This window comes from Ciconia boyciana, chromosome 4 (genome assembly GCF_034638445.1).
Source record: "Ciconia boyciana chromosome 4, ASM3463844v1, whole genome shotgun sequence".
Taxonomy (NCBI): domain Eukaryota; kingdom Metazoa; phylum Chordata; class Aves; order Ciconiiformes; family Ciconiidae; genus Ciconia; species Ciconia boyciana.
Window position 1 is genome coordinate 8617880 of NC_132937.1, and position 17318 is coordinate 8635197.

At 40.9% G+C, this 17318-nt stretch overlaps 2 protein-coding genes across 14 annotated transcripts in view; both read left to right on the forward strand.

Annotated features, from left to right (window-relative positions):
* Positions 1-217: 217 nt before the first annotated feature.
* On the forward strand, positions 218-2877 carry LOC140650787 (endogenous retrovirus group V member 2 Env polyprotein-like). The gene is given in 2 exon segments (XM_072859543.1): positions 218-263; positions 1934-2877. Coding segments are annotated over 2 exon segments (990 nt in total).
* A 1453-nt stretch (positions 2878-4330) lies between these two features.
* The window catches only part of LOC140650666 (transducin-like enhancer protein 4), a 104567-nt gene continuing 91579 nt past the window's right edge, over positions 4331-17318 (forward strand). For 3 of the 13 annotated variants that reach the window (XR_012042116.1, XM_072859319.1, XM_072859322.1), the window contains exons 1-4: positions 4333-4907; positions 5338-5432; positions 6573-6636; positions 8010-8054. Coding sequence is in view for 6 of the 13 variants with exons in the window: in XM_072859319.1 (XP_072715420.1) it covers positions 4863-4907; positions 5338-5432; positions 6573-6636; positions 8010-8054 (249 nt within the window). In the remaining 7 variants the exon portion in view is untranslated. Of the gene's footprint in view, positions 4908-5337; positions 5433-6572; positions 6637-8009; positions 8055-9689; positions 9837-17318 lie in introns of all 13 variants that reach the window. The other 10 variants (XR_012042118.1, XR_012042117.1, XM_072859320.1 and 7 more) reach the window with 5 other exon arrangements.

Consider the following 17318-nt stretch of genomic DNA (forward strand, 5'->3'; position numbering starts at 1 on the left):
CCCAAGGTTTTAAGAACAGTCCAACCATCTTTGGGAACCAATTAGCACGAGAACTTGAGACATGGGATCCTCCCTCCAGAGACGGAACTCTTCTACAGTATGTGGATGACTTATTAATAGCAACTGAAACAAAGTCTAATTGTATTCAATGGACTATTAATTTGTTGAAATCCTTCACCTATCAGAAGCAGTCCAACTGCCAACCAAAGTCACCATCATGCACTGCCAAGGACACCTGAAGGGTAACACTGACCAGGAAAAAGGTAACAGGTTGGCTGATTATGAGGCTAAACAGGAAGCGGAGAGAATGCAAAAGATTTTAACCTTAATTCCGGATAACAGAAGTAGGAGTCTAGGTGACCAAGAAAATGTTGAATATTCTAGGGCTGATAAAGAATTAATAGAAGAAATGGGAGGGCAGGTTCCCTCCAAAGGATGGGCCCACTTGAGTGATGGCAGAATTATAATTCCTGCCAAACAGGTATGGGGAGTTGTTAAAGAAGAACACGATAAGACACGTTGGGGGGCAGATTCCCTGTATAAATTTTTAAATCAAAAATTAATAGGGAGAAATTTGTATACTACAGTTCAACAGGTGACACAGCAATGTGAAATATGTTTGAAAAATGATCCAAATACAGGTAACCGGGCACAATTAGGAAGTATTGGGAGAGGAAATGTACCAGGGAACCACTGGCAAATTGATTTCTCTGAACTTCCAAGAAAAGGGGGGTACAGATACTTATTGGTACTTACAGACACCTTTTCCGGATGGCCAGAGGCGTTCCCTTGTAGGACAAACAAAGCAAGAGAAGTAACTAAGGTATTATTAAATTAAATAATACCTTGATTTGGGGTACCTACGGTCATTTCATCAGATAGGGGTACACATTTTTGTGCAGAAGTAGTGCAACAGGTCAGCAAACTATTAGGAATCGATTGGCAATTACACACACCCTACAGACCACAAGCCAGCGGGCAAGTAGAAAAAATGAACCACATGATAAAACAACAGATAGCTAAAATATGTCAAGAAGCAAACCTACATTGGTATCCAGCACTGCCTATTGCACTACTTTGGATACGTGTAAAACCTAGGGCCAAAGAAAATCTGAGCCCTTTTGAGACATTATATGGGAGGCCATATCAGGCCAAATATCAAGGGGAAGATTCGAATCAGCTGGGAAATAATTATTTACAAAATTATGTTATATCCTTAGGAAAACAATTGGAAAAGATTAATAAGACTGTTTTGGGAACCAGAGCAAAAGGGTTAAATCACCCGATCCACCCATTTAGCCCTGGAGATTGGGTTTATGTTAAGAATTTTTCAGGTGACCCATTGGAGGAGAAGTGGAATGGACCTTATCAGGTGTTGCTAACCACTTTCACTGCAATCAAGATTAAAGAGCCAGACAGCTTGGATCCATTACTCCTGAGTAAAGAAAGCTTCTGAACCACGATGGACCATCGAAAGTGTTGGAGATTTGAAATTACACTTATGATGACAACTTTATTGGCTTTAAGCTTATCAGTAGATGCTTGGAAGGAAAACCTGTATTATAATGCGATTCAGATGATAGCGAATGCCGCAGGGGCTAAGGGTTGTTGGATTTGTACTGCCCTACCGAGAGGTCACATGAGACTCCCTTTGTACGGCATAGGGTCGACTCATTGGAATTGTGACAATAATACTTGGCCTGAGTTTTGGAAAAGACAAGATGGAGGATATTGTAGTTATGATAATTCAAGCTATGGGATCGGACCAAGATTCGACCTACAGATACTAAAAAAATAACACCCAGATTCTAGTTAGCAATAATAGTTGCCTATGGAAGGCAAGATCCAATAATTGTCCGTGCCGCTCCCCCCCGACAACAAGTATCATAACTGTTCCTGTAGGAACGGGTGGAATGATTATTGGATCAACAAGACTGCGGTAGAAGTAGGAACTTGGAATTTGACGGGATTGAACGTGAAGCCTATAGCCCTACAAAGTGGGATGCCAGTAGAAATACATCGGTTGGACGGGTAAGCAAAGGATCATTTCATGGAGCTAATCTCACAGCCACCGAAGGACCCTGCAAACTACCCGATGGGTATTGGTGGCTGTGTGGTGATGGTATCAGCAGAAAGCGACTCCCTGCAGGATGGAAGGGAATGTGTACCATAGGTCATTTAGTTAGTCAGGATCGAATATATAATCAGTCCCAAATACCTAGGGGTATTTGGAGAACGTCCTGGAAACGGGCTAAGCGAGAAGACAACCCACTTGCAATTAGGGGAACAAAATTTCATAGCTTTGTTAGATGGTTCTTACCGTGGCTAGGAGTAAGCGAGCTAGAAAAGGCCGTAGTAAATATCTCCGCAGTTCTAGAGCGGATGGAAAATTTAACCATAAATACTATAAAAAATTTACAGACGGAAGTATCTTCCCTTAGTAAGGTTGTGTTGCAAAATCAAATGGCATTAGATTTATTGACTGCCAAAGAAGGAGGTGTATGTATGATCATTAATACCAGTTGCTGTGCATATATCAATAAAGATAAGCAGATAGAAGCAGATCTAAATGCACTCTGGGAGAAAGCACGAATATTCCAGGAAGTATCTTCGGATGATACTTCATTGGGGCTTTGAGATTTATGGGATAAATTGACTTCTTGGCTTCCCAACTTTGGATGGATGAAACAATTACTCATTGGATTGATTACTTTGGCGATTTTAGGAATATTTGTTTGTGTATTTCTTAAGTGTTTTCTTTGGTGTCACCGGAATTCAGCAGAGACGTACAGTGATTGGAAAAGAAACAAGATTAGGCATCAGGTAGAAACAGGAAGGTATTTTACTCAGACCCTTGAAAAGGATGAAATATTATGAATTTTGCAAGCATAAAATAATTAAGGATAACACCCTTTTAGGCCTAAAAGGGTGTTATCCTTAAAGGATTTGAAATATTTTACTAGTCATAGTTAAAGAGCCTTACTATTTTAAATAGTAATTTTATTGATTTTTATTGATGTTTCTGTAATAAGCTTCGTTTCAGACATAATAAGACTGTATATTGAGGACTGTGTAACCAGATGTAACCAAAATTATTAGTTTGTTCTTTTGTAACTAAGCAACATAGAGATAGGAGCAGGTTAGACAATGCTTTAATATTGTGTTTCTACACCTATGGCTATGGATATGCTACTATGCCCAAAGACAATTGGACAAGGAGTAGTACGGACATGCTGCTGTGTTCCCAGTACAGCCCCAGCCCATCTTGACAAAGAGTCGAGGGTAGTTAGAATAATTGGTTTGTGTTAAGGGTGCCAAATCATTGTTAGGGACCATGCACCATGAAGAAGGGGAGCAAGTTACATAAGCAAGGTGGGATTGTGCATGTCCAGAAGAAGGGGTCAACTAAAGGACACACCTGTACGACCACCAAGGACCACCAGAGACCCCCACGGAAGCCCCTCGGAGCTCAAGGAGGCATGCGTAATGACCACGCAAATATGATAATTAGTTCCAGGAAATAGAATGAATATGCATTATCATTCCAGGAAATTTGATGCATATGTATGTAACTGGACAATATAAGTTTCGGCTGATGTAACCTGCGGTATGCACGCTAGGTGGAACGATCCCCCGTGCATCCGGCGCCGTAATAAAGAATGCCTGCTTCTTAATACTACATTGGTGTTAAGGAGTTTGATTCCCGATTTCGGTGACAACTGTAGCAAGTAAGCTACAAGCCCTCAAAAAGAAAAGGGGGAATGAAAGGGTTAAATCCCTGACAATCCCTGACTAAGACCTTACTGTGAGTTTCACTCGCATCCTTGTTCTCTTTTGTTCTCTTCCCCTGCAAAGATAGTTTTGGTTACCTGCTGAGCAGAGTTGATGATAGGACATTTCCTGTAACTTCTTACCTGATAGGACTAAGCAGGCCTTGAGCAAGCTCGTTAGGCTTCCTAATTAAATCACCGATAACAGGAACTCAGGAGGTTTGTGCCAAAGATAAGCACCAAAGAACTAGCTTAAATCGACCCCCTTGTAACATTCCAAGGCCCAAGGACTGATGAGCTAATTCAATGACTATATATGGACAAAGGAAGCCCAAAGTTCAACTAGTGGACAGCGTGAGGAAGACTATGGAAGACCACCGGGAGGGTGAAAAGACCCTAACCCTAATTTTACTGCGCGTTCTTGGACTATGTAAATGAATTGCGGGAACTCATCACCATAAGACTGCCCTTTTCAGGAAATCTGATGAATATGTATGATTTTTCTGTATATGAACTGATGTGTTGTGCTAACCTGGCGGAGCGATCCCCAGTGCTGCCCAGCGCTGCAATAAAGAATACGTGCTTAATAGTCATCCCGACTATTGAGTACTGATTTCGGCTTTTCACGGCAACACAGCCCAGGACCTGCTCTCGTCCTAGTAAAGAAAGGAGGGGTTTGTTTCTTTTTTTTTTTTTCCTTCTGTTTTTCCTCGAACGCGTGTAGGAGGGATAACAACCGAGACCAATAAAAGTTTGCAGAAGGGAAAAAAAAACTGAGAGAGGATCGCTGGGAAAAGCACATACCGGTGCCAGCGGAAGGGTTTTTTTCTCCCCCGCCTTCCTTTTTATCCGTCGCCGTCGCCACACGGGGTTCCCAGCCTGCCGGAGCTATCGGAGTGGTGGTACTCGGCGCTGTCCGGCTCCGGGGAATGTGGCAGCGACCCCCGCGAGCCGGGGATGCCACCACCGCCGCGTCTTGATGTTGCTGGGGGTGCCCTACCAGCCTCGGGGCGGCGGGGCCGGGGCGCCCCTGCTCGTCGCCGCGCCCTTAGCCCCGCTGCTCCGGCTGCCAAGGCCTCCTGAGCGGCGTGGATGATCCGCGACCTGAGCAAGATGTACCCGCAGACACGGCACCCGGTGAGTGGCGGTGGTGGGCCCCTGGAGGAAGCGCAGTGGCGCGGAGCGGTGGTGATACCGTGGAGTTGTAGCCATTTTCTTATTGTTGTCCATGGCGCCGCTCTGGGATGGGGGTCGGCTCCTTAAGAGTTACCCTCATTCTAGACGGCTTCCCCCCCCCCATCCCAAGGGCTCGGCTGTTTCGGAGGAGGGGGTGTCCCGGTGGGATAGAGCTAGCGGCGGCAGCTCTGTCGGGGCGGGGAGCCCGGGGCACTGCGGGCGTCTAGTCGCCGCCGCCACCCCTAGGGCATGTGCCGGGGGTGGCTGCGCCTCCGGGGTGTCTGGAGGGACGATCACGTTTGGGGGAGCTCCGGGTGCCGGTGGGGGGGACGCGGCCCGGAGCGGGTGAGACGGGAGGGTGATTAAAAGATCCTCTGCTGATTGATTTCAGGCTCCTCATCAGCCTGCTCAGCCTTTTAAATTCACCATTTCTGAATCCTGCGATCGGATTAAGTTGTTTCAGTTTTTGCAGGCTCAGTACCACAGGTAATGATGTTTACTTTCCCCGAGTCTCGTGTTTGCTGGGCTCTTGCCAATCCCCTCTCCCTCCCTCCCCCGGCTCCCCGAAGAGGTGGTGGTGTGGGGGTGCCAGAGGCCCTTCTGGCTGAGTCCCCAAGGTGCACAGGGGACCAGTCACCCTAGCGAGGCTGTACCTCCTCCTCTGAAACCTGCTGCTACCTATTTCCAGCAGCACCTGGTCCTCCAGGGCGAAAGGCTCTCACTTAGAGCCAGGTACTGAATGATGGAAGTAGATTCCCTCCCCTCCACACACACATGCTCTCTTTCTAATTTTTTTTTTTTTTTTAGTGGACAGAGGAAAAGTATGTGTCTAGCTGGGCTCATCCTCTGCTTTTCTTCAAAATGCCGCTAAGGGTGCCCATCTTGTCTTGACTTGGGTCCCTCATGCCTTTCACTGATATGTCAAGTGTTGATAACCTGGAAGTGTAGCTAGTGAGCTGTTTCATTATCCTTCAGTTGGAGAACATTATATTCTCAAAGTGTCAAATGACTTTTCGCAGGATTGTTCAGTGTGCTTCTGAAAACAAAAAAGTCAACAGAGGTCTTGATGTTTACTGCAGTATCCCTTAAACTAACCATAGTATTTTTCTTGCAGTTCTGTCATCAGTAACAGGGAAAAAAAACAAACAACAAAACCCAGCAACTTATTGCTTCTTTAAGTGGTGATACATATTTGATTCCTCTGTGGGTTGAATGAAAACAAGAGGTGTTTCTAAAGTTTATTTAAATAAAAACTCCAAGAACTAAATTATGGATTTGTAAGTGGCTTCTCAAGCTGTAGTGCTATAGTTATGAACCAGTGTGTGCATTTTCTGTGAACCAGTGGATTTTTTTGTCAGTGAAAAATATTTTCCTTTGTACTATTGTACGGGGTCACCAGTTCACTTAAGAGATGAGGATGTTGCACAAAATCACTTGAAAGAGGAAAAGGATGAACCCTGCCCTGAACTCCTAAGTAAGAGCTGGAATGTAGATTTTCTTTAGATTTTTTTTATTTGTATGTTGAAGAAATGATTGAAAGGGGGAGTAAACCTGTGCTCAGAAGAAAGTCAATTTTGCATTACTAAGTGCTCATGTGTTTGGCTTTGTTTGTGGTTTTTTTAACAGTTTAAAGCTAGAATGTGAAAAATTGGCTAGTGAGAAAACAGAGATACAGCGACATTATGTCATGGTAAGCAAGCTGCATAACAAATTCAAAATGTCTGTTAGCTTGGTATACTGAAACTAACGTGCGTTTGAATTGCTGGAGGCAAACAGATTATAGTAGTGCTGCTGCTGTTAAGGTTGCATCAATATTTCTATTATAAATTCTTTGTTTCAGGGGTTTATAACTTGATTGTAGCAATTAGTTTCTGTGCAGAATCTGCTTTTTAATGTTTTAAGCAATTGGGGATACTTCTTCAGAATGCTAGCAGATTACTTGTCAGCCCTTTAAAAGGCATGCACAACTTTTTTAGGGATGATGGTTTCACTTTTGCTGACTTCTCCCAACTATCATATCTTCGTAAAACAGTTCGGGGTAATCTGTTTTCTGTTAAGAGAGTGAACCATATATAAACCCAAAGCCCACTTCCTAGAACTGTTGCTTCTGGGCTGCTGGCTCATTGTTTTACTAAATTCAGAATGTCAGGGATCTGAGCTGTGAATGGGGTTTCCTTGATGGTTGTGGCCTGTCTGGTTAAATAACTTGCATAGAATGAAATCTATAAATACATAATTACATGATGGATCATGATGTCTCCAGAGGAGTTCTTGCTGTCAGCTCTCTTGTACATCTGTGAAGGATTAACTGTTTTCCATATGTACATGACAAATAACACCCTTATTTACTATTTTTGTAAATATAACCTTGAAAAACTTTACCAAGAGCACAAGTATATGTTAAGGCTCGCATTTGTCTTTTTCATGCCTGATGTGCTGAAGTCTTGGAAATTGCTTGGTACTAACATTACACACTGAACTGAGTTCCCTGCGATATTGAGGCACAACAAGAGATCTGTAGAACGGATCATCTGTTTTGGCTCTGAGTTTCCATGTTCTTTTATTTTTTGCATCCCTACAATTTAATTGTATCTTTTTTGTGTTTTTAATTTAAAACATCAAATAACCAGTCTTTTAAAGGTTGCTGATCTATTTCTATGTCTAGTTTCAAGCACTTTAGGCTTTTTTGGCATCTTTAATGTGTGCTACGGAATAAAATCTTGAGTACTTTATGTGTGTTTTCTCTGCTTCTAATCTTTAACTCTGTTTTTTGGGGGGATTGTTGTTTCATGGATTTGTTTTGTTTTGGGGTTTTTTTGTTGGTTTTTTTTGCTTGTTTTATGACTGTTCTTTGAAGTTGATAAGAAGCAATGTAGATAAAGCGAAAAAGGAGGGGGGGGAGGGAAAGGTTGCTGTAAGATGCTCTTTCAAATTCCGGGAGCTTTTCAAGGCTAGTCAATGTTTTTAGGTCTGTATGTCTTTATACAGATGATGTTTGATTCAAAGTGAATTTTCAAATTATTTTTATGATTGCAAGTTCTAATAGAGCCATTTTCTTCTTAGTATTATGAGATGTCCTATGGGTTGAATATAGAGATGCATAAACAGGTAGGCAAATATTTTGTTTTCTGTAAGAATGTTCTGTATAATTTATCTCATCAGTCTTAAAACATATGTATATTCTGTGTGAGTTGATTTAATTGCGTGTTTAAGTGCACTGGATATTTTTTCAGCTCCACGATGCCCTGACACTTCCATCTGTTATATGCCTGTTGGCTCCCTGTTGTGTGTTATTCTCTTGACTTTCTGCCCCTGCACATGCAAGTGGACATGAGTAGGGATGGGAACATGGGTTGTAGCTTCAGATCTCTCTAACCTTTGAGGCTTACTTTTTGGAACGACAGCTGCATTGTAAACATGTTTTAGGTGTCAAGGGATGTGTATTTGTGTGTAGAAAAATACTATAATCTTCAGTTAACCTGAACAGATTTAAGATGGAACTACAAAAGCAATTGATGTACAGCCATGTTCCTGTTTCCTACAGGCTACTTACTTGGACCTTTGTCCAAAAATAGTGTCTTAGTTTTTCAAACTCAAAAGAGTAAATGAGTTTTCTATGAAGATGTTAGCATGCTCAGTTTTGTGCCTTGAAGTCTAGCACTTAGGCCAAGATTAGGAGGAGATTAGTCAGATGGAGCATGGTAGTGTAATTAGAATTTCTTATTCAGTAATGTGTGTGTTTTAAGTTTCTCTAGAGGAGAATGAATTGAACATCTGACCTCTTTTCTAGTGAAGGAACTTTTTATATGGTGGAGTTTAATACTGACAACTCATTTTAGCTAATGGTTGAGCAATTCATCAGCATTGCTGGGGAGTATAAACTGCAAAAATAAAGAAATGGTTGGCTGGGAGAAGAAAGATCATCTGAAAATTGGTCTGTATGCATTTCTGTTCAAACTAAGGGATTTGGAACTTCTCTGGGTTGTGGAAATAGGATTTATCTTGTTGAGGGCAGGCATATAGTTCAATGGGTTTTTTTTTTTCATGTTATTTATTATATTTTGTATCCATTAGCATCCCAGTGTCACAGTAGTGATTAGGGCCATTTGGGCTAGATAGTATACAAATACAAAGACGGTGGGATTTCCTGCCTCAAAGCATTTTGAATCTGAAGCTCTAAACCTATGGAACTTTGTACATATACAGTTTTTTACAGACATATACACAGGTCTGTTGAACTCAAATGTGCTTCTCACAGATGTGATACTTACCCATAAAGACTCAAGAAGTGTGTTTAAGAAACAGGTGAGAAGAAAAGGCTGTGATTGTAGCTGATCAAATTCTAACTATATGGTTACTCTGTGGATCCGATTCAGATCATTGGTACTGATGGAAAGACTGTTCATTGACTCTTGGAGGGTTTGGATCTGTTCTCAAATGAATAACCATATTGTTTCAGGCTATTAAACCTAAAATAATAGGTATGAACACGATTTATAAAATTTACAGTCCTTACAGGTCACCTACGTAGCAAATTCTCATAGGCATTTGAAAGCAACCATTGTAGTCAAACTTGTTTATATATCTAGATACTCTGTTTTCACAGCAATTAGTTGTATGTAGACCTAAACTGACTCTGCAAAATTCCATAGGACAAAATCAGGTTGCATGAAAAATGTGTAATTATATTGTTTAGAGGAAAACTAAATGGGTTTTTGTTTTGTTTATTTCTAAATACTTCAGAAGTTGTATGCAATTATGGTGATGGAGACTTCAATGATATTCTGGAAAAATTAAATACTTATTTACAAATAAATATGGGGATTGCAAAGGACCGAGTTTTAATTAAACACCATTTCCATTACTGTTACTTCTGTTCAAATTAGTTACGTAAGTATTGTGCTCTCGTGCAAAAATATTTATTTTGTCAGATGTTGACTGAAATTAGTTGCAACTAAAACCATGTTCTATATCGTTCTTAAATCTGATGTTAGTTCTTTCATGTTTCCCATTCTATTTGCACAGCATTTTTTTCTCCTTTTGTTTCAGCAACTACAAAATATTTCCCATCTTGTTTTGATTGCAGTGTTAAGACCCAATTTTTGTCTGTAGTGTTGATTGTTTCATTTGATGTGTTTGAAGCTTTTTTTAGCCTTCCAGTTTAAAATCTCTTTTCTTCCTTCCTGATTTTATCCAGCTGAAATTGAGCAATTTACTTTTTCCTTTCTAAACTCAATCCCATCAAAAATCCTGAGGGCAGTTTGTCTGTATTTCACAATGTGATAGCCCTGCAAACCACCTATTTAGTGAATTTTTTTTTTTCTGTTTTTCACTTTAGCACAGAGGCATATCTGTCTTTATTTGTTTTTCTGGGCAGACAGCCTTGGTTCCTCTTAGGTTCTTTTCCAGATGTACTCACTGGATGCCCTTGTAATGGAAAAGCAGACAATAATGCAGTGAAGTTGCCCTTTGGCATAATTTGGCCTAGTTCTCAAGGTCAGGTTGGATTTATTCACTTATTAGATTTATGTCTCAAAAGGTTCAAGAGCAGGACTCCCTGGAGTCCTTGAAGTACTCTAGTAATTGATGGCCCTGATATGTGAAACCTTTGTGTATTTTTCTGTTAAAGCTTCTGTTCTTGGCTGCTCACAGCCATGGTGTATTTATTTTTAGAGAAATTTTTCACTGGAACAGAAAATGATGGCTGTGATGGAGTCATGACACTGACTTAGCAAATTTGATAAAAGGATAAACGCACAGAGAAGCAATGGTGTGTGCCCATATGTGTATGGGGAGTGGTAGGAGGAAAGGAGGGAGGAAAAGCATTTCTTTTCCCACCCCTCATGATGCTCATCATCAGTCATCCTGTGTTGATTTTGATAGATGACTCATAAAACTGAAACCTATGGGGAATTTGTCATTCTGAAAGGAAAGCTAATGTAATTAGTACCAACTGAAGTATATTTAGTATATTGGATTTGATCTTAATTAAGCCTGAATAATGTTGCCAATTTTTAACAATTATGTTTGAGAACATAATTACTCAGTTACCAAAATTTAAATTAAATAGCATTAGAATGGAATTAGAATGGGGCGTTTTGTGAAAGTGGTGTTATAGCCTAAAATATTAACCTAATTTTTTATATTCTCTAGTAGGATCAATAGAGCTTCAAAATAGGCACATTCTGAAGAAAAGCCAAAAAGTTGGGGATTGTGGGTTACAGTATGAACAGATACTTCCCTACAGTTTTAAATTTCAATAATAGAATAAATGTGAACATTTGAATGTGGTCTGAAAGTGCCTGTTTATTACTAAGTTTCTAATACAGTGTTGCTACTTCTTGTTGGTGGTCATTCAATTTAATTTCTGACATTAGGCAGTTTTAATGTTATGGTAAACAGTTTATTTAAATTGCTGTAAGCAAACATGCTTTCTGAAGGTTTTAATTCAGAATTGTAATTATCACTTAAAATAAGTGTCTGTAGTTGACTACAGGCAACAGATACTTGTGAAGAGGATTGATGGAGAACATAAATAGGATGCAGCATTCACTTATTTTTTTTGATTATGTTTTTGGAGGTGGCAAACCATAAATTATGATTCTCTTTTCTGGTTAAATCTCTATCTTTGAATTAATTCACATGTTGGGAATGCTGGATTTCAGCATTTTTGAAAGAAAGTTCAGATCTTTAAGAAGATGGATATTAAAAAAATAATAAAATAAATTAAATGACTTTTTAAAATCACAGTAAGAACCCCACGCCCTCCCATTTTAGTCCAATCCATGTAAGTTTTATTACAGGACTTGGGCAACAGTCATTTGAGTGTTGCTAAAGTATTAATTGCATAGAAATGAAAGGGCTCTACTAGCTGATAGGATGTCATAATCATAGTTGCAGTAGTGTCGGGGATGGAGTGAGAGTGCACTTCACTCGCAAGAGAGAAGTAAAAATATAGTTTATTGATACAGAATAGGGAGTTAACAAAGTTCAATGTGACAGTGGTTTAACAAGATTCGATGGCAAGGTACACTTGATCATTTACTGTGTAGAGGACAGGGTCAGACAAAACTGTCAGGGAGACCCTCCCGTTGAGTATGAGGTTCGGAAAAGGATCCCCTTGCTTTCTAAACTCCTTCTCAGAGAGGAGTCTAGGTGCGGCTAGATCCAGTCCTAGTCCCAGACTTGGTCAATGGTTTATGTCTAAAGGATTATATGTGCGTAATCAATCCTTTATATCACTTAGCTAAGATTCCAAAGTTTAGCATGCTATTAGTCACTTACCGAGGATCTGTTGCGGCAAGGAATCTCTCAACCTCAAGGAGTAACCTTGAGAGGTGTCCCTGTTCAAGGGGAGATCCTGGCATGCAGGAGAGCTCAACGGGCCCTGGGCTGTCCACTATTTAAGGAGTAAGATGATTGACTTATGGTCATATTTGCATATCAGCAAGACGTTTGGATCACTGCTTCAGGCAGCCCTTGGCTACTTTGTTGCCATCTGTCCTCAAGGTCCAGCATAAGCTGGATGCAGCTATCAGGATGACTCCCACTGATGGTTACTGCTTGTGCAGGGAGCAGGGGGCAGAGCACACTGCCACACTCCGCCCTGTGACTATAGTCAATTCATCTTACCTTCACAGAGTGGTGGTACGGTCACCTCTTGCCTCTGTGCCATAAATAGTATATTGATAGTTTGTGCGCTTATAGATCCACGGTAAGTAGACAGTGAAGCACTGCTATTTGTTATGCGTTAATTTGTATGTTTTGGGTGGTTGAAGTTGGGTTATTTGTTTTATCATGTGCCAAACCTTTATATACAATATAATTATAAGCAATAGACACACTAATGTTAGAGTTAGTAAAATAACAACTGGGTGAAGCATAAGATTAAACATTCCCATTGCTGTCGGTGACCATCCAAGAAGAGTTTCCCACCGATCGTGTTCTCCATCCTTCTTCACTCTTTCCAAGACATGGTGTATCTCTTCTGCATCATGATGAACAGTGATCAGAGTTTTGTGTCCATTGTTTCGTATGCGTTCTAGCAGTTGACACAGGTCATCGTGTTGTAGTAGTTTCTTCACCAATGTAAGATTCATTCCGATGGGGGTAGGCAATAAATCTCGACTCAATGTATAGTTAGATTGTAACAATTGATAAGGCGTAACAGGAGCTGAATAATTGAAGTCACATCCCACAATTTCAGTAAAGTTACAAACACAAATATTTGAGCGATTGCTTGTATCTACAGTAATGTTATCTACGAATATAAAATCACAAATGGTTCTCATACAAACACATCCTTTTCCAGTATACACAAGTACAGTTTCAGGGGCTTCATCGGGATGTATTTCAAAATGACAAACATTTTGTTCAGTGTCAAGACAAATGTCTTGGGCTTTGATGGTGTTACTCTCACAAATAAATCCTTGTTGTTCCCGTACAACGCATGCATTAACATCAACAGTTTGCCATTTGTTTCCGTTTTGTTGGGCCCACACTCTATGTTCTAACGGATAGAGTATAGTTCCATTGTGATTTAATCCTAACGCAATGATTGGGTATATGGTGTATACCGAAGCATTGTGTATTGTTAAGACAAAAGCTGTGGCCTTATTGTTGATTGGGTCATAAGTGAAATTGACTAAATACCACCAGGATTGGAATTCTTTCTCAAATTTAGTTGCATTATCCCAAATTACCTTTCGAATTTCAGTGGGCAAGGTGCCCTCTTCACCTTCTCTTATAATTGCTGCTACCATAGATTGCATCCACAGTTGAGCTTGGATACAACTAAGAGCTAGAGAAACATTGTTTTGGGCTACACCAAGTGCATCCACAATCAGTTGGTGGTCCCTTTCATTAATTCTTTTCCACTGAGGTAATATATCAGATAAGAGCCATTGGTTAGTTCCCAATGCTAATAGAGAAGACCGCAATGGGTGTTCTAATTTGTTTAAATCACTTGTTGTTGTGCTCAGTTTGTTTACGAGTACTTCGGCATCGATACTATTTAAGACTCCCAATCCTGTCCCTATGATACCGGTCACATCTCTCTTTGTTCGTCTTGGAGAGGTGAGGGTTCGCCCATGTAACCATGCTAACCATCCTGCATAGGACGTACCTAGGAATGGTGAACAGGTCGGTTTGATTGCAGACATATTAATTTGCATCAGTAGTTCTACTCGTTTAAGAGACCATGATGGATTAAATAACACTTGTTGTTGGCCTGCATTTTTGATCACGTACGGTCCAACTTCAGAAATCTGTGGGGATAGAATTTTCTTATCCTTTACAGTCAGGGCGGATGTTGTGCTAGGCTCAATAATGTCTATTTTAAATTTAAAGGATAATCCCACGCTATGGTGAGCCCAGAGGCAGACTACAAAAACAGGTTGTACTAAGGTAAAATTGTACCAACAGTCCACTCTTTCAGAGGCGCAAAGTTTTGTATCTTTGGCTATTGGGTTTGATGTAATGTTGTACACAGAAATCTGAGATGCCTTCTCATGGGTAGACCCATTGATCATCCGGCATCCTATTTTAATTTCTTTCCCTGCTGTTCCTCGGAGTCGGGGAACTTTATCATCAGCTTCATCTTTATCCCAGCTCCATTCGTTTTCTAAGTATGTTTCAGTTCCGTGCATGACCACGGTGGAAAGCTTTAAATCTCCCTTACTAGAGTGTATTCCCATACTTCCAGTGTACTTAACACGAGCTTGAGACCATGGCCATTCTAGGGTTCTTTGACCACAGGCTAAGAAGAGCAGCATTGTTAGGGTTTGGAATAGTAACACAAACACAGCATTTCCATCTGCCATCCTGTGGGGTGCTGTAAGAGAAAACAGAGACTTGTTTCGGTGGGGACAGTCCGAACAGGTTACCCCATTAAGAAGAAGGAAAAATCCATCGTGAACTAATTCTGTGTTTTGCACCACTGCTATCAGTAGCTTCCCAGGCAAGTGGGCCACGAGGTTTAGTTAAAGTCATAGGCACAGTACCGATGGATGGTAAATTGACCATCACAGGCTGTCCTGGCTGTAATGTCATTGGATATTCTCTTTTCCTAGTAGGTGGAGCGCTAAGCTCAGTTTTTACAAAGAACGCTCGGCTTACAGGGCTTCCAGTAGGCCCATATCGATTATTTAATTGATGGAGTACTTTGGGAAGTCTCGTATCCCATTGAGTTTCCTGTGGTTTGAGACTCCTTTTCAATAAGCCATTAGCTCTTTCTACCATCCCATTTGATTGAGGGTAGTATGGGGTGTGGAATACCCATCTAATTCCCTCTTGTTTTGCCCAATCTTGCACTTCCTTACACGAAAAGTGTGAGCCATTATCACTCTGGATAACATCAGGAGTAGGTAGATTTGAGAACCAAAATGATAGCCCTCGCACTGTATTTCGCCCATCGGCTTTCCGACATTTAGTCGCCATAAGCAAGCCGGAGACTACTTCCACTCCTGTGAGGATGTATCGATATCCTGCAGAGGATTTGAATGGTCCGATATAATCAATTTGCCATGTAGACCATAAAGCTTTCCCTTCATTGATATGTAAAGGTGGTGCTTTAGCAGGATGATCTGCTTGTAATTTTAATCTACACTGGGGACATTCTGTAAGAATAGTTTCACAAGATTTTCTGTTTATAGGCCAGCCTTTACTCTGTGCAGCAAAGTAAAGTGCTTCTTTACCTGTGTGGCCTAGGCTTTGATGTAACCATTCTCCCAATCGATACCACTCAGGATTTAAGGTGATTTTCCTCATTTTAGTTAGCTCATCTACCTTTTGATTCCACTTTGTGGCTGGTTGATTATCTTTAGCATGAGCTTTTACCCATCCCATCTTGAAAGGTGTTTTCCTGGCTATATCTAGTAATAATTGCCAATCTTTGTTTCTCCAAACTGGGGATCTATTTACCTCCCAATTCAAGGTTTCCCACTGACAGAGCCACTGTGTGGCACCGGCCCACACAGCATAAGAGTCTACATATATGATTTTTGCTCCATTCTGTGCTGCCAAAACAACTGCTCTTATTTCTCCTACTTGTGCACTGCCTTCACCTTCTTCTACTACTTGTTTGCCGGTGGTAACATCTAATGCAACGGCCTTATATTGCCATTTACCATTTACCCTTTTTGCTGAAGCATCTGTAAACCAAATGTTTTCTGTTGGTGTACCCTCAGTGAGGGGTGGTGCATCCAGAATGGGTGAAGGTTTAAAAGGTTGTTGTAATGCTAAAGGGTCTGTGTTTATGGGCATCTGCAATTTGGAAACCTTAGTGTGTCCTTCAGTTAGTTGCATATTTTCTGCAACTCCTGTTAGGTAGGCATACCATTTTCGGACAGTGGGTTTTTGTGCAACTCCTTCTGGGGGAGCAGTCCCCTTTAGGATTGCTTCTAGTAAATTAAATGGTCCTCTAGTTTGCACAGGTTGTCCCTGATGTATTTTCTCAACTTGTTTAACTGCTCGGGCTAAAGATAAAAGTCCCTTTTCCCATTCAAAGTATCGTTGTTCTGTTTCTTTAAATGCAGTTGAGCTAAACAATAAAGGTCTTTTTGGCCCATCGGGCCCAGTTTGGAACAGGTTACAGTAAGTAGCATGTTCGGCGAAACCCCATTTGGCTATAATAGGGTCGCGGGGGTGTACTGGTCCCAGTGACTGATATGTTTTTAACTCTTCAGTTAGAGTTTTGACTGCCTCTTTATGTTCTAATTTCCACTCCCAGGGTTTGCCTTTCCGTAAGAGTGAGTATGATAGTGAAAGGGTTAAATCCCTGACAATCCCTGACTAAGACCTTACTGTGAGTTTCACTTGCATCCTTGTTCTCTTTTGTTCTCTTCCCCTGCAAAGATAGTTTTGGTTACCTGCTGAGCAGAGTTGATGATAGGACATTTCCTGTAACTTCTTACCTGATAGGACTAAGCAGGCCTTGAGCAAGCTCGTTAGGCTTCCTAATTAAATCACCGATAACAGGAACTCAGGAGGTTTGTGCCAAAGATAAGCACCAAAGAACTAGCTTAAATCGACCCCCTTGTAACATTCCAAGGCCCAAGGACTGATGAGCTAATTCAATGACTATATATGGACAAAGGAAGCCCAAAGTTCAACTAGTGGACAGCGTGAGGAAGACTATGGAAGACCACCGGGAGGATGAAAAGACCCTAACCCTAATTTTACTGCGCGTGCTTGGACTGTGTAAATGAATTCTGGGAACTCATCACCATAAGACTGCCCTTTTCAGGAAATCTGATGAATATGTATGATATTTCTGTATATAAACTGATGTGTTGTGCTGACCTGGTGGAGCACTTGTGGCAGAGCGATCCCCAGTGCTGCCCAGCGCTGCAATAAAGAATACGTGCTTAATAG